This window comes from Lynx canadensis, chromosome C1 (assembly GCF_007474595.2).
Source record: "Lynx canadensis isolate LIC74 chromosome C1, mLynCan4.pri.v2, whole genome shotgun sequence".
NCBI classification, from domain to species: Eukaryota; Metazoa; Chordata; class Mammalia; order Carnivora; family Felidae; genus Lynx; species Lynx canadensis.
The window spans coordinates 43,189,920-43,213,441 of NC_044310.1; the positions used below are offsets into that span (position 1 = coordinate 43,189,920).

Genomic DNA, 23,522 nt, shown 5'->3' on the forward strand with positions numbered 1-23,522 from the left:
AGCAGCTGACATTCTTTGGCCGCTTAGCGTGTACCAGATACTACTCTAAGTACGCTATGAAGGAGGTTCCATTATTATCCTCATCTTACCAATGAGGAAGCCAAGGTGCGACTTAACCAATTTAACAGCTAGCAAAAGGAAAATCTGAGATTTTAAACCAGGCAGGCTGGTTTCAGAGACTACAATCTTCTGCATACTGCCTCTACACTCAATGTTTTCAAATGCTGTCTACAAGAAAAATAGGCAGAAGACACGAGACTGAGTCGGGAGACCTGAGTTTCAGTACTCCTCTCTGTGTAGCACTGAGCAAGTCATGTCTCCTAATTATCTGTGAGATAAGAAGGCTGACCCAGCCAAACAGTGCATTAATGGGTATCTTCTATTCTAATCATCTAAGAGAGAAAAATCAATTAAGAAAAAATATGAAATGCTTTTTTCCTGGAAAAAAAACAAACTACACTTCTTGTAAAATAAGGCTTGTTTGCTTCTTTCCTCTCCCCTCCCTGCCCCAAAAATGCCAATGGAAAAATATTTTTAAATTATTGGACAGAATCTAAAGGAAATTTAATGAAGCAAAGATGAATTTCCCAAGTTCTGGTCTTCTTTTCTGCTTCTATTATGGCTGATCCTTCTTTAAGGAATTTCAGGAGCTAAAGAAGAGCAAATAATTATATTACTCAGGTGGAAATTACAGCTTCATACAATGTCTGTGAACTCCTACAGTATCTTTCAAAAAGCATCCCATATGAATACTTGGTCACTAACCACACAGTTCCAAGTGTCCTGGTTTATTTGGATATATTCAAAGTCCAAGATACAGAGCGGCACAATTATGCACAGCCACTGGGTGCTACCTTCTTACCTCGATCTCCCAATAGAAAGGCTATAGTTCCTATACTGTTCCTACTGAAGCTCTCACCTCAACCACTACTCACAACTATCCAAAGAGGTTAGGCAAAGAGGTAGGCATATCAGTAAATATGCAGAGAATAACGAATAGAACCTCTTCGTGCTCCCCAATTCCCTAGTGGGTTTCTTCTGTGATGTGGCTATAAACTACCCTTCACTGAGTATTAACTATGTGCCAGGCTCTATAAATCTTATCTTACTTAATACTTTCAGTCTTGTTGGCCTAGAGCTTGCCAAGCCCTGTCCTGATGTTCATCCACTTCTTTGTCTCCTTCTCCATGCTGATGTTCTGTTTTTCCCCATCAGTCTATCATTAAGAAGTCAATAAGGACAATGGAACTGGTTGTAGTTCTATAGGCTAGTTTAGAGAAAAACTAATAGGCTAATGGTAAATTGCTTAGAATTAGATTTTTAAAAAGAGCTAATTTTTCATACTGTTACATGAAAACAGTAGTTACTGAATAATATGTACCATATAAAACTTTATGGAAGCTCCATCCTACAAAATATATATGGAAGCTCCATCCTACATATATATAATATATATGTAACTATACAGTAAAGGGTTTAGCAGAACATACACTAAACTGGTCACAGTGATCTCTGAGGCAAAGATTGAGATTGGCAGCAGAATGACTAAAGGAAACTTTTGTTTTATCTACGGTATTGGAATATTTTATAATAAAAATAGTGTTACCACTCTACTCTTAGGACGTAAGCTGACAGGCAGCACCAAAAATAATGATGATGGTGATGCTAATAATAATGCCGTTATGCTTATAAAAAAAAAAATTTAAGGTCTGACATTCTCTGGTCAGCTTGGCCAGTTAAAGAAAAAAAGTAAACAGCTATTACCATCATCTCATTTTATGGAGGTTCAGAAGAACAAATGGGCCTGATCTCACTTTAAGCTTGCAAGTTCCTATCAATATTGCTTTCCTTAGCAACTGAAGTGCATAAGGAAAGGTCATACGATGTGCACCATGCTCTTAGGGGTAATCAAAGAAGGCTAAGCTATTGTATGTTCCTTCCCCGTCAATCTTCTGAAGAGGCAAATCTATCCAGCCAGGCAAAGACATTACAAACTTGGTGGATGAGAAACTATGATCCTGGTTACAAAGATCCATCATTTCAACTACTCTTGCCAAAAACCTGTACCTCCCTTACTCCACTGCATCCACCCATAAAACCCCTGTTCCAACCGTCCTGGGGCTGGAGAATAACACCCACCTGGGCAGACCAAACAACACTGTTCCTGTACACTCATGGTTATGAGAGATGCCCCCAAAATAGATTTTGGCCAAATACAGAATGGCCCAATGTTAAAAGTCAACATTCTGCCAAAGTTGAATCTGAAGACAAAGCTGAATATTACCGTTAGAAAAGAAACTTCAGGGCGCCTGGGTAGCTCAGTTGGTTGAGCATCTGACCTCAGCCCAGGTCATAAACTTGTGGTTCACAAGTTTGAGCCCCGCATTGGGCTCCCTGGAGCCTGCTTCGGATTCTGTGTCTCCCTGTCTCTCTGCTCCTCCCCTGCTCACGCCTTGTCTCCCTCTCTCAAAAATAAATAAAAACACTAAAAACAAAAAACAAAAAACAAAACAAAACAAAACAAAACAAAAACCTTAAAAAAAAAAGAAAGAAAAGAAACTTCATGGGCATAAAAATAAATCTAAATTTTTATCAAAGGACGGGGAGCCTGGATGGCTCAGTCAGTTAAGCGTCTGACTTTGGCTTAGGTCATGATCTCACAGTTCTGGAGTTCGAGCCCTGCATCGGGCTCTGTGGTGACAGCTCGGAGCCTGGAGCCTGCTTCAGATTCTGTGTCTCCCTCTCTCTGCCCCTCCCCTGCTCACACTCTGTCTCTATTTCTAATAAAATAAAATTTTATCAAAAGAAATTACAAAAACTTTAGTAGTAAAATTTTACAAATGTGACATTACTGGGGCACCTGGGTGGCTCAGTCAGGTAAGCGTCCAACTTCGGCTCAGGTCATGACCTCACGGCTCATGAGTTCGAGCCCCACGTCCGACTCTGTGCTGACAGCTCAGAGCCTGCTTAAGATTCTCCCTCTCTCTCTCCCTCTCTCTCTCTCTCTTTCTCTGCCCCTCCCCCACTTACACTCTGTCTCTCTCAAAAATAAACATTTAGAAAAAAAAGAAACAAAAAAACAAATGTGACTTTACACAGCGGGAACCCTCTACTGGCAGGCACCGTCAGTTACCGGACCGTTCCTACTTGTACTCTTTTGCCATCAACTGAGGTTCATGGAGGAGAAAGTGATTTCGGGGTATCTTGTTTTTCTCTAACACTTTTATTCTTTATATTCTTTTTTTTTTTTTTTTTTTAATTTTTTTTTCAACGTTTATTTATTTTTGGGACAGAGAGAGACAGAGCATGAACGGGGGAGGGGCAGAGAGAGAGGGAGACACAGAATCGGAACCAGGCTCCAGGCTCTGAGCCATCAGCCCAGAGCCTGACGCGGGGCTCGAACTCCCGGACCGCGAGATCGTGACCTGGCTGAAGTCGGACGCTTAACCGACTGCGCCACCCAGGCGCCCCTTATTCTTTATATTCTTAATTACATTTGGATCAAATATGATTTAGCATGGATATTTCTGTACAGAATTTGGGGTTTTTTCCTCCTAAAATTTTAAGGTGGCAAAGCTGACACTCTGCTTTTAATTCATCTTCTCAAGATGTGAAGAATTTCTAACCAGGACTCTTCCTTCATACACTCACAGACTGCAGGGAGGTAAGGGCCAGCTCCTGTTCTTTTTTTTTTTTTTTTTTCATGTTTATGTATTTTTGAGAGACAGAAGCAGAGCATGAGCAGGGGAGGGGCAAACAGAGAGGGAGAAAGAATCCCAAGCAGGCTCTGCACTGTCAGTGCAAAGCCCAATGTGGGGCTTGAACCCACAAACTGTGAGATCATGACCGGAGCCAAAACCGAGTCAGACGCTTAACTGACTAAGCCACCCAGGTGCCCTTGCCAGCTTTTTCTGTGAGCGCTATCTCCTTGCAATAGGTCTATTTTTAACAGATCGTTCTCATGGAAGCAACAGGCATATGGGACCTTCAGTGAAATCAGGAGAACCCTAATCTACATTCTCACACTCTCACGATACATCATTTGTTTGCACATCCCTCCCTCCCCACCAGACTGGGTCTCAGTGGGAAAGGACTGGTTCTAATAGTTTTGCTCCAAAGTCCAGTCCTTAGCCTGCCACAGCACAGGAATGAAGCGAGTAAGAGCATAGTCAGGAAGAGTGGGAACAGTCTGGAGACAGCTTTCATGCCACAGGAGAAATCTCAACCGATCTTTCTCTCTCCTGCCAAAGGAGGTGGTTCTGAGTTCCACCAAAGACTCCTACCAGATTAGATTTTTAAAAACCTAACTGAAAGATAGTTTAAACTATTCAGTCAAACCAGTCAAACTGTTTGATTTATTTATATACACCATGCCTCATTCTGGAAAAGATCTGAGACAGTAACTGGCATCCTGTACTTACGTGAACATCCTCAAGCCCATGAGTTCTCAGGTGCAAAAGGAAGCTGGCAGCTGCACAGAAGTACACTGCATGAATGTCATCCTCCTCCTCCCCCAGCCCTGCTAGGTCACAGCAACTGCCACTACCTAGCAGCAGGGGAAAGAGTGGGGCAAAGCAGTATCCTCAGAGTGGCAGTGTGAAGGGCAGCTACAGCTCTCAAACATATGCTAAAGTCTCATGAAAACAAATCACTCTCCTCCAAATGGCATTTTGATGATCTTAGTCCTAAGTTTTGTTGATCAAATCTTGAATCAATCAGATGAGGCCAGTTATATACACATATACAAAGGCAATTTTAACTCTGCTAAATTCTGACATAACGTAATGCTCAAATGATATCTTACCTGTATGATAGGAAATGGAAGATAGTTCATGTTGTTAATAAAATACAGGAGACTGTAGCTATAGCCCATAAATGCACCAGCCAGGAGAAAAAACAGGTGATACTCATTTAAGCAGGTTTGTGCAGCAGGGCTATTTAAACTGGAGAGAAAAAGGTTATTAATTCAACAGTCAAGGACACAAACCACTGTTTTAGAAAGCTCAAACTTTGACATAATCACTTAAGACATGCCCCAAATGCTAACTAAATGGTTCATTTTGGGTTAAGTGTGGGCAAAACATTAATAAAACCCTTTCCCGGATGCATGAGAATTTGACCTCTCTAAAGGTTAACTCCTTAGCTCTTCCTGTGGAAGTCTGCCAACGGGAAGAACATGCCCTGTGATAGCACGCAACACTGCTTACAAGCAGGTACGCTGCATTTGGACTGAGAGGAGCTAGAACTGAAGGGTGCGTGCCTGCTAGAGAGGTCATGCCTTTGGCAATGACCTCTCTAAATGCCTCTAAAGGGGCAATCCCTCAAGAGGACCCTTCTCACTAAAGAAAATTTATCACATTAGGGAAAAAAAAAAGCCCTATGTAATAGTAACTGGGGGGGGGGAGGAGGGCAAAAGGAAATCAAGTATTAAGTAGTACTCGTGAACCCTAGATTTTAAAGGCGGTAAAAAATAGGGAACTTAAGACTACCGTAATCTTTTTTTATTTTTAAGCTCAGAATAGCAACCTGAAATTTTTATCAGGGCCATGTGTTCAAGAAATGTATCAGTTTCAAAGTGATAAAACGACTACTGAAGAAGGTGGTTGTAATTATTTTAAAGTTTTTTCTTCATTCTCCCCACACAATCCTTCCTTAAACTCCAACCTAAATGCCACCTCCTCCAAGAAGCCAATGATCTTCCCTGCTTTCTGAACTGCCACAGGTTTAATGTGTACACGTTACTTTCTTATTCCCTCCCACTTCACATAAATTCCTATTTCTCTTCTATCACATCCATTTGTGTCCATGTCTTAATTCCCTTACTGTTCTTAACTCTCAAAGACCTTATAGTGTATGTGTGAATCACTCTCACAAATCCAACAGCACCTAGCATAGCACCTTTCACAGAAAACGGTTTTAAAAAAACTACTGAAATTCAACAAGCATAAATATCAAAAACATCTGATGTTATGTATAAAAGCACCTTCCGTGTAAGTCTAGAATAAACAAAGAATGCCCACAAACTATTAACCTATACAGGTCACCTTTGGATTAGTAACTAAACAAGTTCCATAGAGAAAACATATTTCATATTACCTCTCAGTACCAGTGCAGGAAACCACAAGAAAACCGTATCGACCCTTGGTTATCACTGCAGCACACCAAGCCACCATCATCCCCATTGCAGCATGAACAAATGAGTGCATGAGCTGCTGAGGGTGAATGATCTTCCCGATCAGTGCCAGTCTGGAGCAGGGAATGGAAGGCACAACTGCAAATAAAGCACATTACTGTGGCTTTATAATCTGCAGCATATGAGGTCGGGGGACACGAACCATATCGTTCCCTCTCGTCCTTGCACAGATATTCCAAAGGCACAAGGAAACCCAGAATCAATGTGAAGTAAAGAAAAACTCTACATTAAGAATTCTAAGTTAAAATAATTAAAATAGTTTAATTAAAATAGTTCAAATACTGTCTACCCTGCCAACCTTGTAGGTGCCATAAAAGAACAAATAATGATCATTTTTGAAAGATAGTGCTTGCCCTCTGACAAGTTACCTTTACTTCAGCATTTGAACTTGTCAATATATAGCCCAATTGTAAAAACTAAACCACAAACTAGGTAAATGATGACAACACTGAATACTAAAATAAATGCTTGTACAGGAATTTCTAATACTTCTGATAATCAAAAACAGTTTTCAGGAAGTGTGCTAGGGCAGGTGAGTGTGGGTAGGAGGGATATTGACTTTGACTTTTGAAAACAGCTAGCAGAGGGTTTCCTGACCTACCTATACACACATTCTTTTCTTTTTTTAATGTTTATTTATTATTTTTGATAGAGTGAGCTGGAGAGAGGCAGAGAGAGGGAGGGACAAAGGATCCAAAGCAGGTTCCATGTTGACAGCAGAGAGCCTGACAAGGGCTCAAACTCACGAACTGTGAGATCATGACCTGAGCCAAAGTCAGATGCTCAACTGACTGAGCCACCCAGGCGCCCCTATACATTCTTCTTTTAACAGACTCCAAGTAAAGAGAGAGTAGAGAGATGAAAAATTCCTGTGAAAGGAGAGGGCTTAGGTGTTTTACATTTGGAAAAAGAGATTGCTATCCCCTCTCCCTGCCCCCCAGAAATGCCCATGAGACCCACTTGCGTGCAATTGACTTATAATGCTCTGAACATACCAAAGCTTCTGTCTCTAAGCCTTTTTTTTTAAGAGAGCACACGAGTGAGGGAGAGGGGCCTAGGGAGATGGAGATAGAGTGAGCGAGCAAGAATCTTAAGCAGGCTCCACACTCAGCATGGAGCCCATCACAGGGCTCGATGCCATGATGCTGGGATCATGACCTGAGTTGAAACCAAGAGTCAGGAGCTCAACCAAGCCACCCAGGTGCCCCTAAGCCTTTCTATGTGCTGTATCTTTTCCCTGGAACATCATTTTCCTTCTCCCAATTAACACAACTCATCCTTCAAGGCTTGGTTTAAGCATCATCTCCTCCACGAAGCTTCCCATGCTGGGTAAATGTGTTCCTATATATTCCCATACTATCCAGTGTATTGTAATTGAATATGTTTGAATAACTGAGATCCTCTGGAGACAAGTGGGACCATAATACTTATCTCTTATCCCCATACAATGTATGGCACATAGAATGCTTTTGACGGAATGATTCAAAGTGACTAATCAGGCTTTAAGAATGACAAGCTGGACAGCCCTAGTGTGGCATCTACATCAAGATGACCTGAGAATGTGGGACTGTGTAAAAGAGCACAATGCTATAAGCTAGGGAGAGTTGTGTATGGCTTGAACAGAAAAAGAGATCCATCAGCTAGGCGTGAGAGATTAAGAAAGCAAGGGAAAAGGGTATATATTATAACATCCAGAGTAGGACTTGAAATTTTATCCCATCTCTAAGAAGCAACTACTGAAGAGCTAAGAGAGGGATGATGGTATAGTCAAAAAAAAAAGAAGTGTCAGAAAAAGCTTCTTACAGTACCATAAGGACAGATGCAGGAATCAGAAAAGGCATAAAGAGTAAAAAGAGAAACCAAAAAAAATACAAAGCTCTGGAATCTAGCAGGTGATTTTCCCAAGGCAAAACATACAATTGTTGTTGTTGTTTTAACTATAGAATTATAGACTTTTATATTTGAAAAGGACCTTAGAAATCATCTGGTCCTGATCTCCTACCCTATAAAGGAGTTATTTTTATAATGCATCTGCTGAGTCACAGCTTTAACAGCAGCTGTAAACTATTAAAAGGTCTAAATTTTGTTATTGTGGTAAAATATACAGAAGTTGACCATTTTAACCATTTTTTCCCATTTTAACCATTTTTAAGCATGTAGCTCTGCAGCATAAGTTCACTCACACTGTTGTATACCCACCACCACCATCCACCTCAAGACTTTCCCATCCTGCCCAACTGAAACTCTGTGTCCATCAAAGAACAGCTTCTCATTCCCTCCTCCCCCAGCCCCTGCAACCATTATTCTTTCTGTTTTTATGAATTTGTTGACTCTAGGAATCTACTATTTAAGTGAAATCATATAATATTTGTCCTAAGAACTCTAAATATTTTAAATAGGCTTCACACCCAACATGGGGCTTGAACTCATGACCCTGAGATCTAGACCTGAGCTGAGATCGGGAGTCAGATGCTCAACTGACTGAGCCACCTACGTGTCCCAAACCTCTAAATATTTTTAAACACAGAGAAACTGGCATTCAAATAAATTTTTAGTTAAAACATTCAAAGCAGATGATTCTGTATAGATATCTTAAACTGACTCAAACTGACTCAAAACAAGCCTGTTATATACACCTACATACAAAATGCACTGAGTATGCCCTTAATAATATAAAGTCACATATTTTTAAGACAATTAACATTTGAAAACTCACCTGCATAGAACTCCACGTTAAAAATACTTATTATTACTACTACCACTGACAGCAGCAGAAGGTAAAAAATTACATAGGAACTATATAGATCATTGAAAGAATCTAAAACACAAGAGAGATGAATTAGTAAATTCAGTCATGTAGTCACGATCAATACACTGCAATAGAAAAGGGGTTTGAACTACAGCTGCAAGTTTCATTGTAAAGTTATCTTTTCTTTAAGAATTTACTCATACCCTGCTGACAGGTCCTACAGAACATCAACTCAAGAACTACAGTGTGAGTTACTTATACCAAGCTCTGGGTCCTTTAAAATTATACTAGAATTTCCTTTAGATGATCCAGATGTTAACATCAGACAAAATACTACCATATGCAAATGTATTTCATCGTGTGAAAGAGAAGTACCACATTTAGTAATATACCAACAAGGTTTCTTTTTAAAATGTATAAATAGTATTTTTCATATCTCTTCTTAATAAATGCAATTAGCTCCTACAGCAAAAAATGTAACATTTCTGGAAACAGCACAATCCATAAATCATCTAAGTGAGCTGAATTAAAAAAATTTAAAAATCACGATATTCCTGTAAAATACTAACATTCACATTTTAGAGTAGTCCGAACAAGCAAATATTCCATTTCAAAAATATGGCCAAGTTTAAAATATGTATGTGTATATAAAACACCTAAAAACATAAATAAGAGAAATAACAAGGAAATATATTTGGTGTACAGGCTGAGACTTAATAATAAAACCTATAATTTTTAGGAGTATAATTTATTGACCAAGATTAGTAAAGAATATTTGTTAAGTATTCACAATTAAAGCCAAACATTATACTGACCTAAAAGAATGAAAGAACGGATTCATGTGACTAGAAATAAGAAAGGGAAGAGCACAGTTCTCTGAAAAGACTTTGTGAGCAAAAGTTGTAAGAGATGAGAAACATTTGATGAGAAAAATGGCACAAATCAAATCCCATTTGGAGGGAAGGTGTTACTAGGATTAAAAAACCCTTGCCCGTGAAATGGCAAAAAGTTTTTCTTAAGTGCCAATTCAGAACAACTGGTAATGGTTCTCGATTTCAGTGCTCAATACTCGGAGGTTGGGACCAGACAGCCAAGATCAATGAATGATGCAGACTCAGGCAAGGTGGTTACAGAAATAACCTGCCATCCCTGTGCTGGCTTAAGGCTTAATTTTATCTGCCTTGTAGAACCCCTGCAAGAAGGGACTGAGGTGTCTCAACAAAAAACTTAACACGACTATAATTCTTTAGCAGCAATGTCTCCAAAGACCACAGGTAAAGCTTCTGACTCCCTGAAAATCGGCATTTTCTTCTGAAAGTTAAATCAACAACACACTTTCCACTTTCCAAAGCAAAAGAAATTTGTTGTTCTTGTTGGGGAGAGGGAAATAAAAAGAATTGAGTATTTGTGCTTCTTAGCCTTAGGCAAGAAGCTTTAAACTTTAAAGAGTTCAAAACCTATCCTGGCAACATTTCTCTTTTTAATTCTAGTGTAGCATAGTGGAAAAACACAGGCTTTGAAGTCAGAGACCAATGTTCAAATTCTGGTTCAGTTACTCGCTAACTGTGTGTCTCTGCACAGACTTATACAACCAAGTCTCAGCTTCTTCATTTATAAAGTAGGGATAATACCTCTTTATTATATAGGGTTGCAGAAAGGATAACAGCTAATATACTTAAGGTGCTTAGTACAGTGTGTGGCACACAGTAGATGGCAATAATTGGTCGTATTATTAACATAATGATATTGTAATAAATGTAGTGACTTTTTTGTCTCCATGGAGAAACATTTAGTCTGCTCCAATCTTTTCCTCCTCATCACTCTTTGCATTTAACTCTATGTTTCTTAGTCTTTAACTCTTTCCCCCTTTTCTCTCTTCTCATCTTTTTCTTATTAATCACAATATAGAAATGAAGTAGTCTCAATTTTAGACAGGTTTTTTAAAGAGATAGATGTCATGTTTTCTATTCCAAATTTTTAAATAGATAAAAGGAACAGTTCTGGTCCTTAAAAAGACAATGTCAAAAAAAAAAAAAGGCAGTAAAAAAGACAAACAAACAAAAATTAAGGTACATTTTCATTTATGTGATCTTCTAATTATCTTTTTGCTTATGTGATAATACAGTCTGACAGGTTTACTAATATTACTATATAGTGAAAAGGTGATTCATAAAGGGAGTGCCTTAAGATTACCTCAAGGTGAATGTTTTGCCATACCAATATAGGCAGTGATGAAAAACAAATTATCTGATAACACAATTTTTATGCTGAGAAGTAGGTCCTGTAAATTTGATTTCCCCAAACTGAGTACCACTTACCAGACAGCCACTGAATAGGATGAAATAAATCAATGCTGCTGAAGATTATAAATACTGTGGTACAGATGGGTAGAAGCAGCACTGACCAGACAATACTCGCAACTATCCTCCAGCCCAAAACCTATAATTAAACAAAGTCCCTCAATCATGAAGTCAAACTAGTTCAGTTATTCCAGTTATGCAAATCCTATCTTTTCATACAGGACGTTAAACACTAATATTTACACCCACATCATAACGGTTACTCCCATGAATAACACTGCATACGACTACAGAATCTTGTAATTATCATTGAACTGATTCTTGTATTAGTCCAGAGTCCAATGCCACATTAAATATCACACTTTGGGGACTTTGGGGAAGGGCAGGAATTGTCTTATCTAGTTTTACAACTGCATTTTACAGTAACTTGTACTTGTCTCTCTAGGTTTAACTGATAGATATGTTAGTATCTAAAAGATGTATACACTGTATGGGAATCATCTGCATATCGTAATTGCGTTTCCATTATTAGCTACAGCAATTATCAGGCAGTTACTGCATTGTATTCATGTGTGATCACCAGAGCCTGCCACTTAAGAGACACAAGATAGAATGTCGAATAAGTCAATAGAAGAAGAGATACTGAGGGGTCTGAAGAAAGAAAATGACAATCGGATTTACATTTTGGAAGGTAAAAACACTCGTGTTTGTAAAGTGGCTATAATGAAGATGGATCAGAAAGGACAAGACCCACAAGAGACAATTAGGAGGCAGTCTACCACAACTGCCCACAGCCAAAGTTTACAGCCTGTGCCTGAAGGAAGGCAGTGGCAATGGGAACGTTTTGAAAAGAAGAACTGCAGCCAGCCATGTTTTCTGTCTACTGAACACCAGTCATAGATAACATAGGTGATAAAGAACAAGTAAAACTTAAGGACTCAAAGCGTTTAGCTTGGAATACAGCCTCTGCTAAGACCACACCACAGTCTTTCCAATTCTGGACATCCCTTCCCACTTCTTAACCCTAGTAATCAATAAGCTATTTATTTTGCATCTACTAGGTAGACCACACCTGCATGAAACTCTTGCCCATTCCCTGCCCCAATTCCCACGTAGGTCATCCCTCTCATTCCAACCAGCTTCCTCTTGGGACTCCTCTCCCACCCCATAACAAGTCACTCAGGACGTCCCGCTCGCACACACTAATCAGCTTTCCTCAGCCCGCTCCGCCCACCCTATAACCAGATTCCACTCGGGATGCCCCCAGCACATTCCCGTAATCGGTTCCTCGGGTCGCCCCCTCCCCACGCGCTCCCCACGCTACGCTGGAGCCGCCCTCCACCCACCCGCTCACCGCGCACGCGCGTTTAGCACCCGCCCGCCAGGCCCGACTGCAGCGGCGGGCCGAGCGCGCGCCACAGCGCGCGCAGCACTCACGCGCCACAAAATGTCCCGCGACCCGCCGGCGGAGGGCCGACTCGCAGCCGTGGCCATGGTGATGGCGGCCCCGACTCTGAGGGGTGCAGGAGACAGTGTGCCCGCCCGCCACAGCAGTTCAAAGGGAGAAAGGCCCCACGAGGACCCTGTTGGGGCTGCCTCAAACGCTGCCTGAGCGAAGCCCGGCCCGGGCCCCAACCAATCCCTTCGAGGCTTCTTCTGGACAGGCGCAACGCGCCAGAACTACCCCACGGACACGTCCCCCAAAGGGAGCTGGGACTTCAGGACCCGCCCCCTGGCGTCCAAAAGGTCTCCCCGAAGCAGGGACCAGCGGGGCGCCAGAGACTGGGGGCGGCGCTGCATGCTGGGAACTGTAGTCTCGACCGCAGTCTAGGAGCAAGGGAAGCGTTGCATTCTGGGACTCAGTTCCAAAGTGCGGCATGCCGGGAGTGGAAGTCTTCCCAGAAGTACCCTGTGGCATGCTGGGAATCGTAGTCTTTTGTAAAGCCGATAATATGAACAGTGACAATTGGTCGGAATTTTACAGTTAGATCTGGCAAAATGATCGGCCCTTATTTCTCGCAGTTTTCTTTATCGACTGCCTGAAAGTGAAATCAAAGGATGGTGTGGCCTTCTCCACAGAGGTACTTACTAATTTTACTGATGGAAAAAATTTTCTTTCCATAAAGGTGAATTTGGTTTCCTAAGATCTAGTTCCTAGTTCCAGCTCTGCCACTTGCTAAGTGGAATGTCTTGACCCTCTCTTAGCCTCCATTTCTTCACCTATGAAATAAAGATAAAAATAAAAGCATCCAGTGATGTTGCCAAGATATGATAAAATGCTATACAAATATTAATTTCCTGCCAGTAAGGAAAAAGGTTTTTACCAACCCAAGTCCCACTTCATGAAATCTTCTCTGATTGCAGCAGCCCTCAGTGGGATCCCTGGAGGCATACTGCTAACACCTTTTAATACCCAATTACATACCACGGTCAATGTTGAGTACTCTAGTAACAGAGATTCAGTGATTTACTGACTGGAGAAAGTCCCAGTCTAGTGAGAGAAATTGAGATCACACATAGTGCTTTGTAATGTTTGCTAGTAATGGTTTCCTGAGTTGCTTTAAGATTATATTCACTTCCAAAAACATGTTAATATCAATCATGTCTGAAGCACTGAAGAACAAACTGGGAATACAAAGGTAGATCAGGTATCTGACAACCTTCTATCTGGTGGTAGAGAAAGATTATAAAGAATCAGTCTAAATGAGTGTCCTTAAACACATCCCAGGAGGTACGCCTGGGTGGCTCTGTCGGTTAAGTGTCCTACTTCGGCTCAGGTCATGATCTCACGGTTCGGTTCATGAGTTCGAGCCCCACGTCGGGCTGCCTGGAGCCTGCTTAGGATTCTGTCTCCCTCTCTCTCTGCCCCTCCCTACTCACACTCTCTCTCTCTCACTCTCAAAAATAAACAAACATTAAAAAAAAATTAAACACTCCAGGTTACTTGCGATCAGATTACCTTGTTTAGTTCCTTTAGTATCTTGTTCAGACTACTGGTTGTCTACCCTATCTATTCTTCCCTTACTTCTTAGAAGTAGAATCCCCAATTTTTAGCTAGGCATGTGGCTACATTTCCTAGTCTCCCTTGCCGCTAGGTGGAGCCAGGTGACTGATGAGTTCAGGTCAATAAAAATGTATTCAAACTGTTAACGTGGTAGCTTCCCAGAAACTCCCCTTGAAGGAGAGGTATCCAAGGTCTTTGCTCCTTCTTAAACCCTTCCTCCATCCAGCTGCATGGAATATGGATAAAAGGAGACTTGATTATTTGGAGCAACTAAACCAATCCTTAGGCTACCTGCCCTTACCTCCTGACTTCATTTATACAAGAGACAATTATTTATTGTTTACACCACATTTATTTTTAGAGCACTTACCACAATGTGAAATCATCATGTGTAACTACTTATTTATTGTCTGAGTTCCTCACTAGCATATAAGCTTCACATGGGCAGGGGCTTTGTCTATCCTGTTTATCACTGTTTTGAAATGCCATAACATTCGACAGTAGTCAATAAATGTTTGTTAAATGAACAGAAGAATGAATGGAAGTAACTACATCAGAAAGCGTCTGTTCAGGACAACAAACTTTGTTATCCAAATCAAAGAGGGACTGAATGCACAGAATTGATAACAAAAGTATTAGAAGGGCTGAACAACATAGGGGAGAAAGAATAGGGTTGCAGTAGCAAAAGGGAGGAGGGAGTCCTTATCCAAACATTATGAAGGTGCTACTCCTGTATTAGAGCCATAAGCACGCACGCATGCATGCACGCACACACACACACGCACACGAAGGGAGCACCAGTGTTGCTGTTAGAACTACCCCATGGCTGTTGAGCAGGAACTTGCACTATTTCCTTAACTTACTTTAGCTTATTTTGAAATACTAAGTTAGCCTTTTCATGTGATTGTGTGGGTGTGTCTTCTGGAATGTTTTCATATCATTAGGGATATCATTCTGCTCTGTATTTTCATTTTTCTAATAATAACTTCATGATGAGATATGACTGCGGTCCTTTCTGTTGCTCATTTTTCTATGAAATTAGTTCTCCTGCACACTTAGGAAGGATGGGTGACTTAGGTTGGCTTCGCTAAATTCAAGATTCTACAGATTCTTTTTCTGTTTTCACAAAGCGTTCAAACACATGGCTTCACACTTTCTGAGACCTCCTGGCTGTGTGCCCTTCTCCCACTCTCCTCTGACTTCCCTTTTCTGTGCCCCAAATATCTCTGGCCTACTCTATCTGTATCCCATTCCTTGCAGTTTCTGCTCTGATGTCCTGGAAAGAGCCTTCGGCTGGTTTTGAGAGTCCACAGGACCTGGACTGCTCCAACTTCTTCAGACCTTACTTCAGACCCCCTGCGCTCATCAGCTGCAAACTGGGTTGCACAAAACTGCCCTCGAATCCAGCTGCTGTTCTCCCACTGGCCTACTGTCCTCTCTAGGGAGTACCTCTTGGCTATTTTGAGGTTCTCTCATTTTTAGATTTCTCAGAAGCTGAGCTGCTTCCCTTTGCTTCTTTCCACAAAAGTGCTAATACCATGTGAGTCTTTGAGTTGCTAGTGGTTTCCACCAGCTTGATTTTTGGGGTTTGATATCTTGTCACCCAGGTTTGTTGTAGATGTTGTCCATAGGTTTTGGTTTTGCTATCCCAGATGTTCTGTTTTTAATGGAGGAATTTGGGGAGATTCAAAAATGCCACTGCCATCTTCTCAGAATTCTTTTCTCTTAAATCTTCATATGATGCCAACCAGTGAAATCAAACTGACAATGGAAAAACCACCATCCATCAACTTTTCTAAAAGTTCCAAGACGTAATAGCTATCTGTCTAAAACTCATTCTGGTTTCATTCAGGGTGGCAGTGTGTCCAGCTAAAGAGCATTTCCCAGCCTCCCTTGCAGCTAGGGATGACCATGTGATACAGTTCTGACCAATGAGATATAAGCATAAGACATTAAATGCAGTTTTGGAGAAAGTTTATTCAAAGGTGGGTCCAACTGGTCAACCCCTTTTGCCCTTTCCCTTCTTCCTGTCAAAAGCTGAGCTGAGCTGGAGAGCTGAGCTGCCAGGTGTCTGAGTAGTAAACATGAATAGTTACAGTCAAGTCTTAATCATTTACTGGGATGGTATAAGCAAGACACTAAATAGGAGAAAGTACTGACTCCCCTAATGTTCCATTTTTCTCCATGGAACAGTGACAGGCAAGGGTCAGGTGGATTGGTACAGATGTGGCGCGGTCTTACTGCCAAAGGATCCCTAAACAAAAGTCGCCTGCCATTTTACAGCCCTGAAGGGTAGGAGGAGGGAGAGGGCTATGGGTAGAAGGGTACTGAATACTGGGTCAGGGTGGAGAAAACATCTTCAAGACCCCAACCTCACCCCAACCCCCGAGTATGTTGGTCTAGCAGAGGCACCTGAGAGAGGCCATGGCTAGGGCCCTCATCCCTTAGCTCCATCAGGAGGCCTCCAAAGGAAGGAAGCTGCGCTAGAAATGCAGATTTGCAAAAGAACAAGGCTGGGGTGGTGGTAGGGTGAGCCCAGAGCCCCTGACTGCAACTCCCCTCAGAGAGCACAGTGCTAAGGCCATGCACCTAGTCTGGTGTGCAGTGGGCAGCTTTCCCAGAGCCTGTCAGGTAAAGGTCTTTAGGTACATAGCCCCTAACTGTCTATGGTCAAGCCTGAAAGATATAGGGTTCTGGCTTGGAGCTGGACTCCTTACGGCCTACACTTTGCTGGAAGACAGCAGACATCTTGGGATCAGATGATGGCAAATTCATGCTAAAGACTGTTGAACCAAAGAAAAATGAAAATAAGTCAGACTCCCTAGGGGCATCATGGAGCAGCTATATTAACCTGGGTGGGGCTATCTCTAAACTTCTATTTGCGTGAGAAAAGTAAAACTACTAATTTGTTTAAGCTATTGCTTTTTAGAATTCTTTTAAGGTTGAATACAATTTGTAAGTGCTTCGCGGAGGTCCCAAGAGCAGGGGCCCCCAAATGGCAGGGCCGTCTGGTTCATGAAATGTTCACTGGTCCTTCATAGGTGAGAAAAAATGAACAAAGTAGTCAGCTTCTTTAGTACTGAAATTATGCCCCTCCAGATTATTTGATATTATGATGTTCTCTCTTTTATAAGATGATGGTGCTAATTTATGAGGGTGGTTGTGTCTAACATCCTTACTTAGAAATTAAATCCTGACCAATGTATTAAATAATCTCTAAACATTTTTTTTTAAACTTTACCAGTCATACCACACTTAAAAGTACTCAGTAGTAACTAAATTCTCCCTTCAACATGGATATTTATATGTGCCTAGGAAAAACTCACTACTCTCCTTCACTTTAACGCTTAACAACACTTCTGTGACCAGATGTGTGGGTTTTCCACACCAAGCAATTCTGCCACTAACTGCCTGGAGGTAATACAGACCCAAAGGTTAAGGGCACCCTCCCACAAGACCACCCTGCTGACTTCAGACATCAATTGCTAATAGTGGGTTCCCAGGTTACCCATGATTTCTGTCTGACCTGGCTATAAATTGTTGGTTCCCATGACCTCCTCCCTGAGTTTGACAATTTGCTCACAGAACCCAGGAAAACAGTTTACTCACTATTGCTGATTCATTACCAAGAACATTCTAAAGGATACAAATAAACAGCCAGATGGAGAGATACACAGGGCGAGTTCTAGAAGGGTCCCAGGTACAGGAGCTTCTGTCCCTCTTGGAGTTGGGGTGCACCACCCTCCGGGCACGTGGTTGTATTCACCAACCTAGAAGCTCTCCAAACCCTGTCCTTTTGGGACTTTTATGGAGGCATCATCACATAAGCATGATTGATTATTACCTCCATTTCCAGCCCCTCACCTCTCCCCAGAGAATGGAGAGTGGGGCTGAAAGTTCCAAGCTTCTAATCATGGCCTGGTCTTCCTGGTGACCAGCCCCCTCCAGAGCCTCCCAAGAGTCACCTCATTAGGAAAAAAAAAAAAAAAGGGTGCCTGGGTGGCTCAGTCGGTTAAGCGTCCGACTCTTGGTTTCGGCTCAGGTCATGATCTCATGGTTTCGTGACTTCAAGCCCCACATCAGACTCCAAGCTGACAGTGTGGAGCCTGCTTGGGATGCTCTGTCTCCCTCTTTCTGCCCCTCCCCCACTTGCACTATCTCTGTCTCTCTCAAAATAAATAAATAAACTTAAAAAAAAAAAAATGCTCCAGGGGCACCTGGGTGGCTCAGTCGGCTGAGTGTCCGACTTCGGCTCAGGTCATGATCTCGCGGTTTGTGAGTTTGAGCCCCGCGTCGGGCTCTGTGCTGACAGCTCAGAGCCTGGAGCCTGCTTCGGATTCTGTGTCTCCCTTTCTCTCTGCCCCTCCCCTGCCCATGCTCTGTCTCTGTCTCAAAAATAAATAAAACATTAAAAAAAATTTTTTTTAAGTGTTCCACTACCTAGGAAATTCCAAGAGATTTGGGAGCTCTGTCAGACACTCTTTATCATCCAGGAAATGCCAAGGGTCTTAGCAGCTCGGTCAGAAACAGTGGCAGAGACCAATATATAGATTTATCATTTCACAATATGCTTCTATTCTTCAATCGGAGGAAAGTCCTGCCACTCTTGCTAGGGGACAGGAAGGGGAGGTTGCAAATGGCCTGTACAGGGAATTCACAGGACCCACATGTATAAGAATCACTGCCTTGGGCAGCAGGAGTTAAATTTTAAAGAAAAAGCACCACCAGGGTACCAGTTCAGAGGGTGACCAGAAGGTACAGACACCAAGTTCTTTGAAGAGTCCTTGAAGATAAAAGAAACACTTAGCGGGGGACCTGGGTGGCTCAGTAGGTTGGGCGTCCGACTTCGGCTCAGGTCATGATCTCACGGCTCGTGAGTTCAAGCCCCACGTCGGGCTCTGTGCTGACAGCTCAAGAGCCTGAAGCCTGCTTCAGATTCTGTGTCTCCCTCTCTCTCTACCCCTCCTCCGCTCATGCTCTGTCTCTCTCCGTGTCAAAAAATAACAGAGCCTGGAGCCTGCCTTGGATTCTGTGTCTCCCTCTCTCTCTCCCCCTCCTCCGCTCATGCTCTGTCTCTCTCTGTCTCAAAAATAAATAAACATTAAAAGAAAAAAAAAAAAAGAAGAAACACTTAGCTGTAGAAGACGCAGGGGGTGCAGAAGAGCTGTTTTCAACTATCTGAAGTCAACAAAGGGAAGACAGCTCAGACCTGATCTGAGAGGTCCAGGGGTAGAGCTCGGACCAAGCAGTGAAAGCTGCAGAGGCACACACAGGAGTTGTTCGAGGAGGAGATGGCGGCGTTGGAGAGGCCGAGGCTGGCGACTGCCCAGCAGTAATCATGTGACAGTGAGATCCAGGGGCTCAGGGACCTTGTCTGTTTTGTTCACTGCTCTAGTCCCACTACCTAGAATGGTGATCAGCACATAGTAGGTGCACAACCTATACGTGTTAAGTAAGTCAGTGGGAGGAATACTCTACACTTGATGGGAGGTTTGCCAAGGTCATCTTAAGCTCACTGGAGCTGGAATTGGTATGCATCTTCCTTTTTCTGTGTGATCAGCTTTTTAAATCCGAGTGCGTCTTTGTGGCTGTCTCAGAAATACATTGGAAATTCCTATCCTGAAGAGGGTAACAGAACAGTAGGGAATCAGCAATCCTGACTTGGCAGAAGCTCAGCTTCCTAGGTGCTACGCATTTGGAATACAATGTATTTTAAAAGTATCCGTGAGGCGTCACTGGTTTCCCCCCTTAAGGCACCCTAGCCAGGAGTCATGCCACCTCAAAGAGGCACTCAAAGTGCCCTCCAAGTTTTTCCTAAAATGTGTGTGTCAGAATAGGTTGTAAGTGAGCATGGTCTTTAATCCTTCTGTTCCCTACTTCTAGGAAGAACAATTCCAATGTCCCACACCCCAACAGCTAGCGCATTAAATAAATCAAGATTCCCAGCAGCCTCCAGCATACTAAAGATAAAACATCAAGGAAGAACTTGAGATCAAAGTCATCAAATGCAGACAGACATTCTATGAGGTATTTATTTGCAACGATTAGGTTTGCTTGCTCAGTGTCAGGTCACCAAAGACAAATGTTCAGGCTCCCAGTGGATCCGAACCAAAGTTCATACAGTTTGGCCACTTTAGGATGGCAAGCATTTGGAGAGGAGAGGATCACCTTAGAGGAACATCCAGAACAAAGACATGAGAAGCTCGGGATGGATCCATTCCACGTATCAAGGGCAGACCTAATGTGAAGCATGTCACGTGACAGCGAGAGGCAAATGGCAGGCACACATACCACGTTCCCTTGTGTTCCACTCCAAATCAGGGCATAGTCCCGATGGTAATCGACAGTTGAGAAAGAAGAGCTGAAAGACACAGGCGCTGAACAACATTTAATTGCTGTGTGTTAAATTAGGTGACTGGGTTTCAGGGTGACACCTTACAGAGAGATGCCAAAGGTGGTGCCATTGCATCAGTTTTCCTGCACTTGGTCGTTCTGCTTTCCTGCAGTAGATGCCACGTCCAAAGGAGACACACGCCAAAACACATAAAAGAGAACTGAAAAACAGAAAGAGGAACTTTTAAGATGAAGAGTCCCCCACACGGAAAGGAGCTAAACTGCAGGATGGTATTTATGTTTAGAGGTATAGCTTCAATACCAGACAGCCTTGAGCCCTGATTCACGAGCTTCAAGGGTTACCATTGGAGGGAAGATGACATTTTTAAAAGTTTTCCTCTGTTTCTTTGGAAATCCAGTGATTTTTCTCTACCAGACCCCACAGTTACCTTCACCCATCCTTCTTTCTCTTGTCTTTGTGACAGGTGTGTTAGGTGCTAGAGGAGGAAGAAAGTAAACATGGAGACACATATAAAGATTTGGGAACTGGGGAACTGTTTGTGGTTGTTGAAACATGAGGTTATGTAGGGGACAATGGCAGGGTATGTGCCAGGACAATTAAATTTGGGATAGATCCCACTCTCCCGGGAGTTTAGATTTTGTCTTTTAGACAATAGGAGGCCCCCAAAAAGTTTTTAAATAGAGGAGTGACACAGTTTATAATGTTTTGTAAACCGCTTTGGCTACACATCAGATAGATTAGAAGGAAAAAAAGAAAAGAGATAGAGAAACCCATAAAGTTATTACCACAGTCCAAATGTGAGATGATTAGATCCTGAACACCAGGTATAGTACTGATAGGACAGATCTGAGAAACATTTCAGGGGTAGAATAGACAAATTGTGCTGATAGATAAGATGTAGATGATAAGAGAGAGGAATCTACATTGATGATGAGGTTTCTAGCTTGGGTGACTGGGTTGGATTTCTTTCTTTTTTTTTTTTTTTTTTTAACGTTTATTTATTTTTGAGACAGAGAGAGACAGAGCATGAACGGGGGAGGGTCAGAGAGAGGGAGACACAGAATCTGAAACAGGCTCCAGGCTCTGAGTGGTCAGCACAGAGCCCGACGCAGGGCTCGAACTCACGGACCGCGAGATCATGACCTGAGCCGAAGTCGGACGCTTAACAGACTGAGCCACCCAGGCGCCCCCGGGTTTCTTAATTAATCCAACAAATACTGAGTGAGGACTCATGTGTCAGATGTGTCAGGCACTGGGTACAGTGATGAATAAGGTAGATGTGGTCCTAACTCTCAAGAAATTACAGTCTAGCGGCAGAAACTACAGAGGAAACAAATACACAAAACATTACTTATGTTAATTACAACTGTTTGGTAACTGTGAGAGAGTATGATGAAGAATCTAACCTAGTCTGAAGTCAGGGGCGGTGTGGATGGTAGTGCCATCCACTGAGTCAGGAAAATACAAGGAGGATCTGATGGGGGTGGGGGTGAGTTTAGTTTCGAACATAATGAATTTGAGTCATCTGTTGGTACACCCAGTTGGGGATTTGCAATAGATGGGAATTTGGAAAGAGGCGCCAGAAATATAGTTAAATCTCAGGGGGGTGGTTAAGAAATGTGGCAGAGAGGGTTTCCTAAAAAATGGCCTTGAACCTAAGAGAATGTGCCAGGCCTCCTTAGAAACCATCAGGGGCAGTATCACACCTAGACTTCGGCATCTGACCACACTAGCAGGGTGGGGCTAAGACAGGGGAATCTACCTTAATGGCCTGGCTCCAGAAAAGGGAAATGCTGTCAACAATATATCTGTGAAAAGTGGTTCGAGAAGGGTGAATGCTGGGATTTGCTGGATTGTTAGAACCTAAAGTCCTGACTGGCCTTCTGGTAAACATCAGCTCAGGTTTCTGAAATGCTAAATAAAGGTAGGGACAAACGAGCCCACAGGGCAGGCACTAAAGATCTTATTTTCATAAATATACTCTTTTTCTCTCATCTCTCTAGCTGCCTGTTCCAAATTAATGTCAAGACTAGAGGAGGAAGTGCAGACAGAAAATTCCCTTGCCCTGCTCCCAACCTTTATAGGTAGCCTGTGGGACAGAGGCTGGGAATTCCTGGGGCTTGGGCCAGAGGGTGGCAAGTCAGATGATACTTTGTGCCAGACTTGGCCCATAATGTCACCACCATAATGCCAGAACCCCCTCACCTCTTCCCTGCCGAACACCCGATTCCTGGCCACTTTTGGCTCCCCACTTTTGGCCCCACTGTGGCACAGGCATGCCTCGTGTCCTGTTCGTTGATACAGCCCTGCACCCAAGCCTGATCGGAGGTGCTCCAATCAGAAGTTCTCTCTTAAATTTAGCAGGGCCTTCTAGTCTGTCTGAGCACATGGGATAGAAAATCAAGGTGTAAAATCTGTGAGGGTAAGGACTTATCACTATTGTTCACCTCAGTCACCCAGCAAAAAGTAGCAAAGGGCAGTTCTCTTTGAATGAATGAAAGTTCCTAAGTAACCTGGCAAACAAACCGAGGATATATGCATGTGATTGGTGTACCAACTGCCACTCGTTCAAAACGAAGCTTTCCGTGGGGCGCCTGGGTGGCTCAGTTGGTTAAGCATCCAACTCTTGGTTTCGGCTCAGGTCATGATCTCATGGTTCATGGGTTCAAGCCCCACATCAGGCTCTGTGCTGACAGCATGGAGCCTGCCTGGGATTCTGTCTCCCTCTCTCTCTGCCCCTCCCCTGCTCTCTCTCTCTCTCTCAAAAATAAATAAACGTTAAAAAAAAAAAAAAAGTTTTTTCAAAACGAAGCTTTCCTCAAATGCCTGCTGGATGCTGCGGGTATACTGGTAAATGCATCTCCGCTCTCAAGGAATTCTCAGTCTAGATTACGATAAATAGAAAAAATTGCCATAACACA

General features: G+C 42.6%; 2 protein-coding genes across 8 annotated transcripts in view; both read right to left on the bottom strand.

Moving 5' to 3' along the window:
- Positions 1–12,821, bottom strand: part of NDC1 (NDC1 transmembrane nucleoporin) — a 44,991-nt gene extending 32,170 nt beyond the window's left edge. For 2 of the 4 annotated variants that reach the window (XM_030325621.1, XM_030325620.1), the window contains exons 1-5: positions 12,680–12,802; positions 11,261–11,381; positions 8,910–9,011; positions 6,097–6,271; positions 4,805–4,943 (exon numbers count right to left, since the gene is read on the bottom strand). In XM_030325621.1, coding sequence (XP_030181481.1) covers positions 4,805–4,943; positions 6,097–6,271; positions 8,910–9,011; positions 11,261–11,381; positions 12,680–12,736 — 594 coding nt within the window. In that variant the 5' untranslated portion in view covers positions 12,737–12,802. Of the gene's footprint in view, positions 1–4,804; positions 4,944–6,096; positions 6,272–8,909; positions 9,012–11,260; positions 11,382–12,679 lie in introns of all 4 variants that reach the window. The other 2 variants (XR_003970885.1, XM_030325617.2) reach the window with 2 other exon arrangements.
- A 7,431-nt stretch (positions 12,822–20,252) lies between these two features.
- The window catches only part of YIPF1 (Yip1 domain family member 1), a 37,495-nt gene continuing 34,225 nt past the window's right edge, over positions 20,253–23,522 (bottom strand). For all 4 annotated transcript variants that reach the window (XM_030325282.1, XM_030325283.1, XM_030325277.1 and 1 more), the window contains one exon: positions 20,253–20,800. The gene's annotated coding sequence lies outside the window, so the exon portion shown is untranslated. The remainder of the gene's footprint in view (positions 20,801–23,522) is intronic.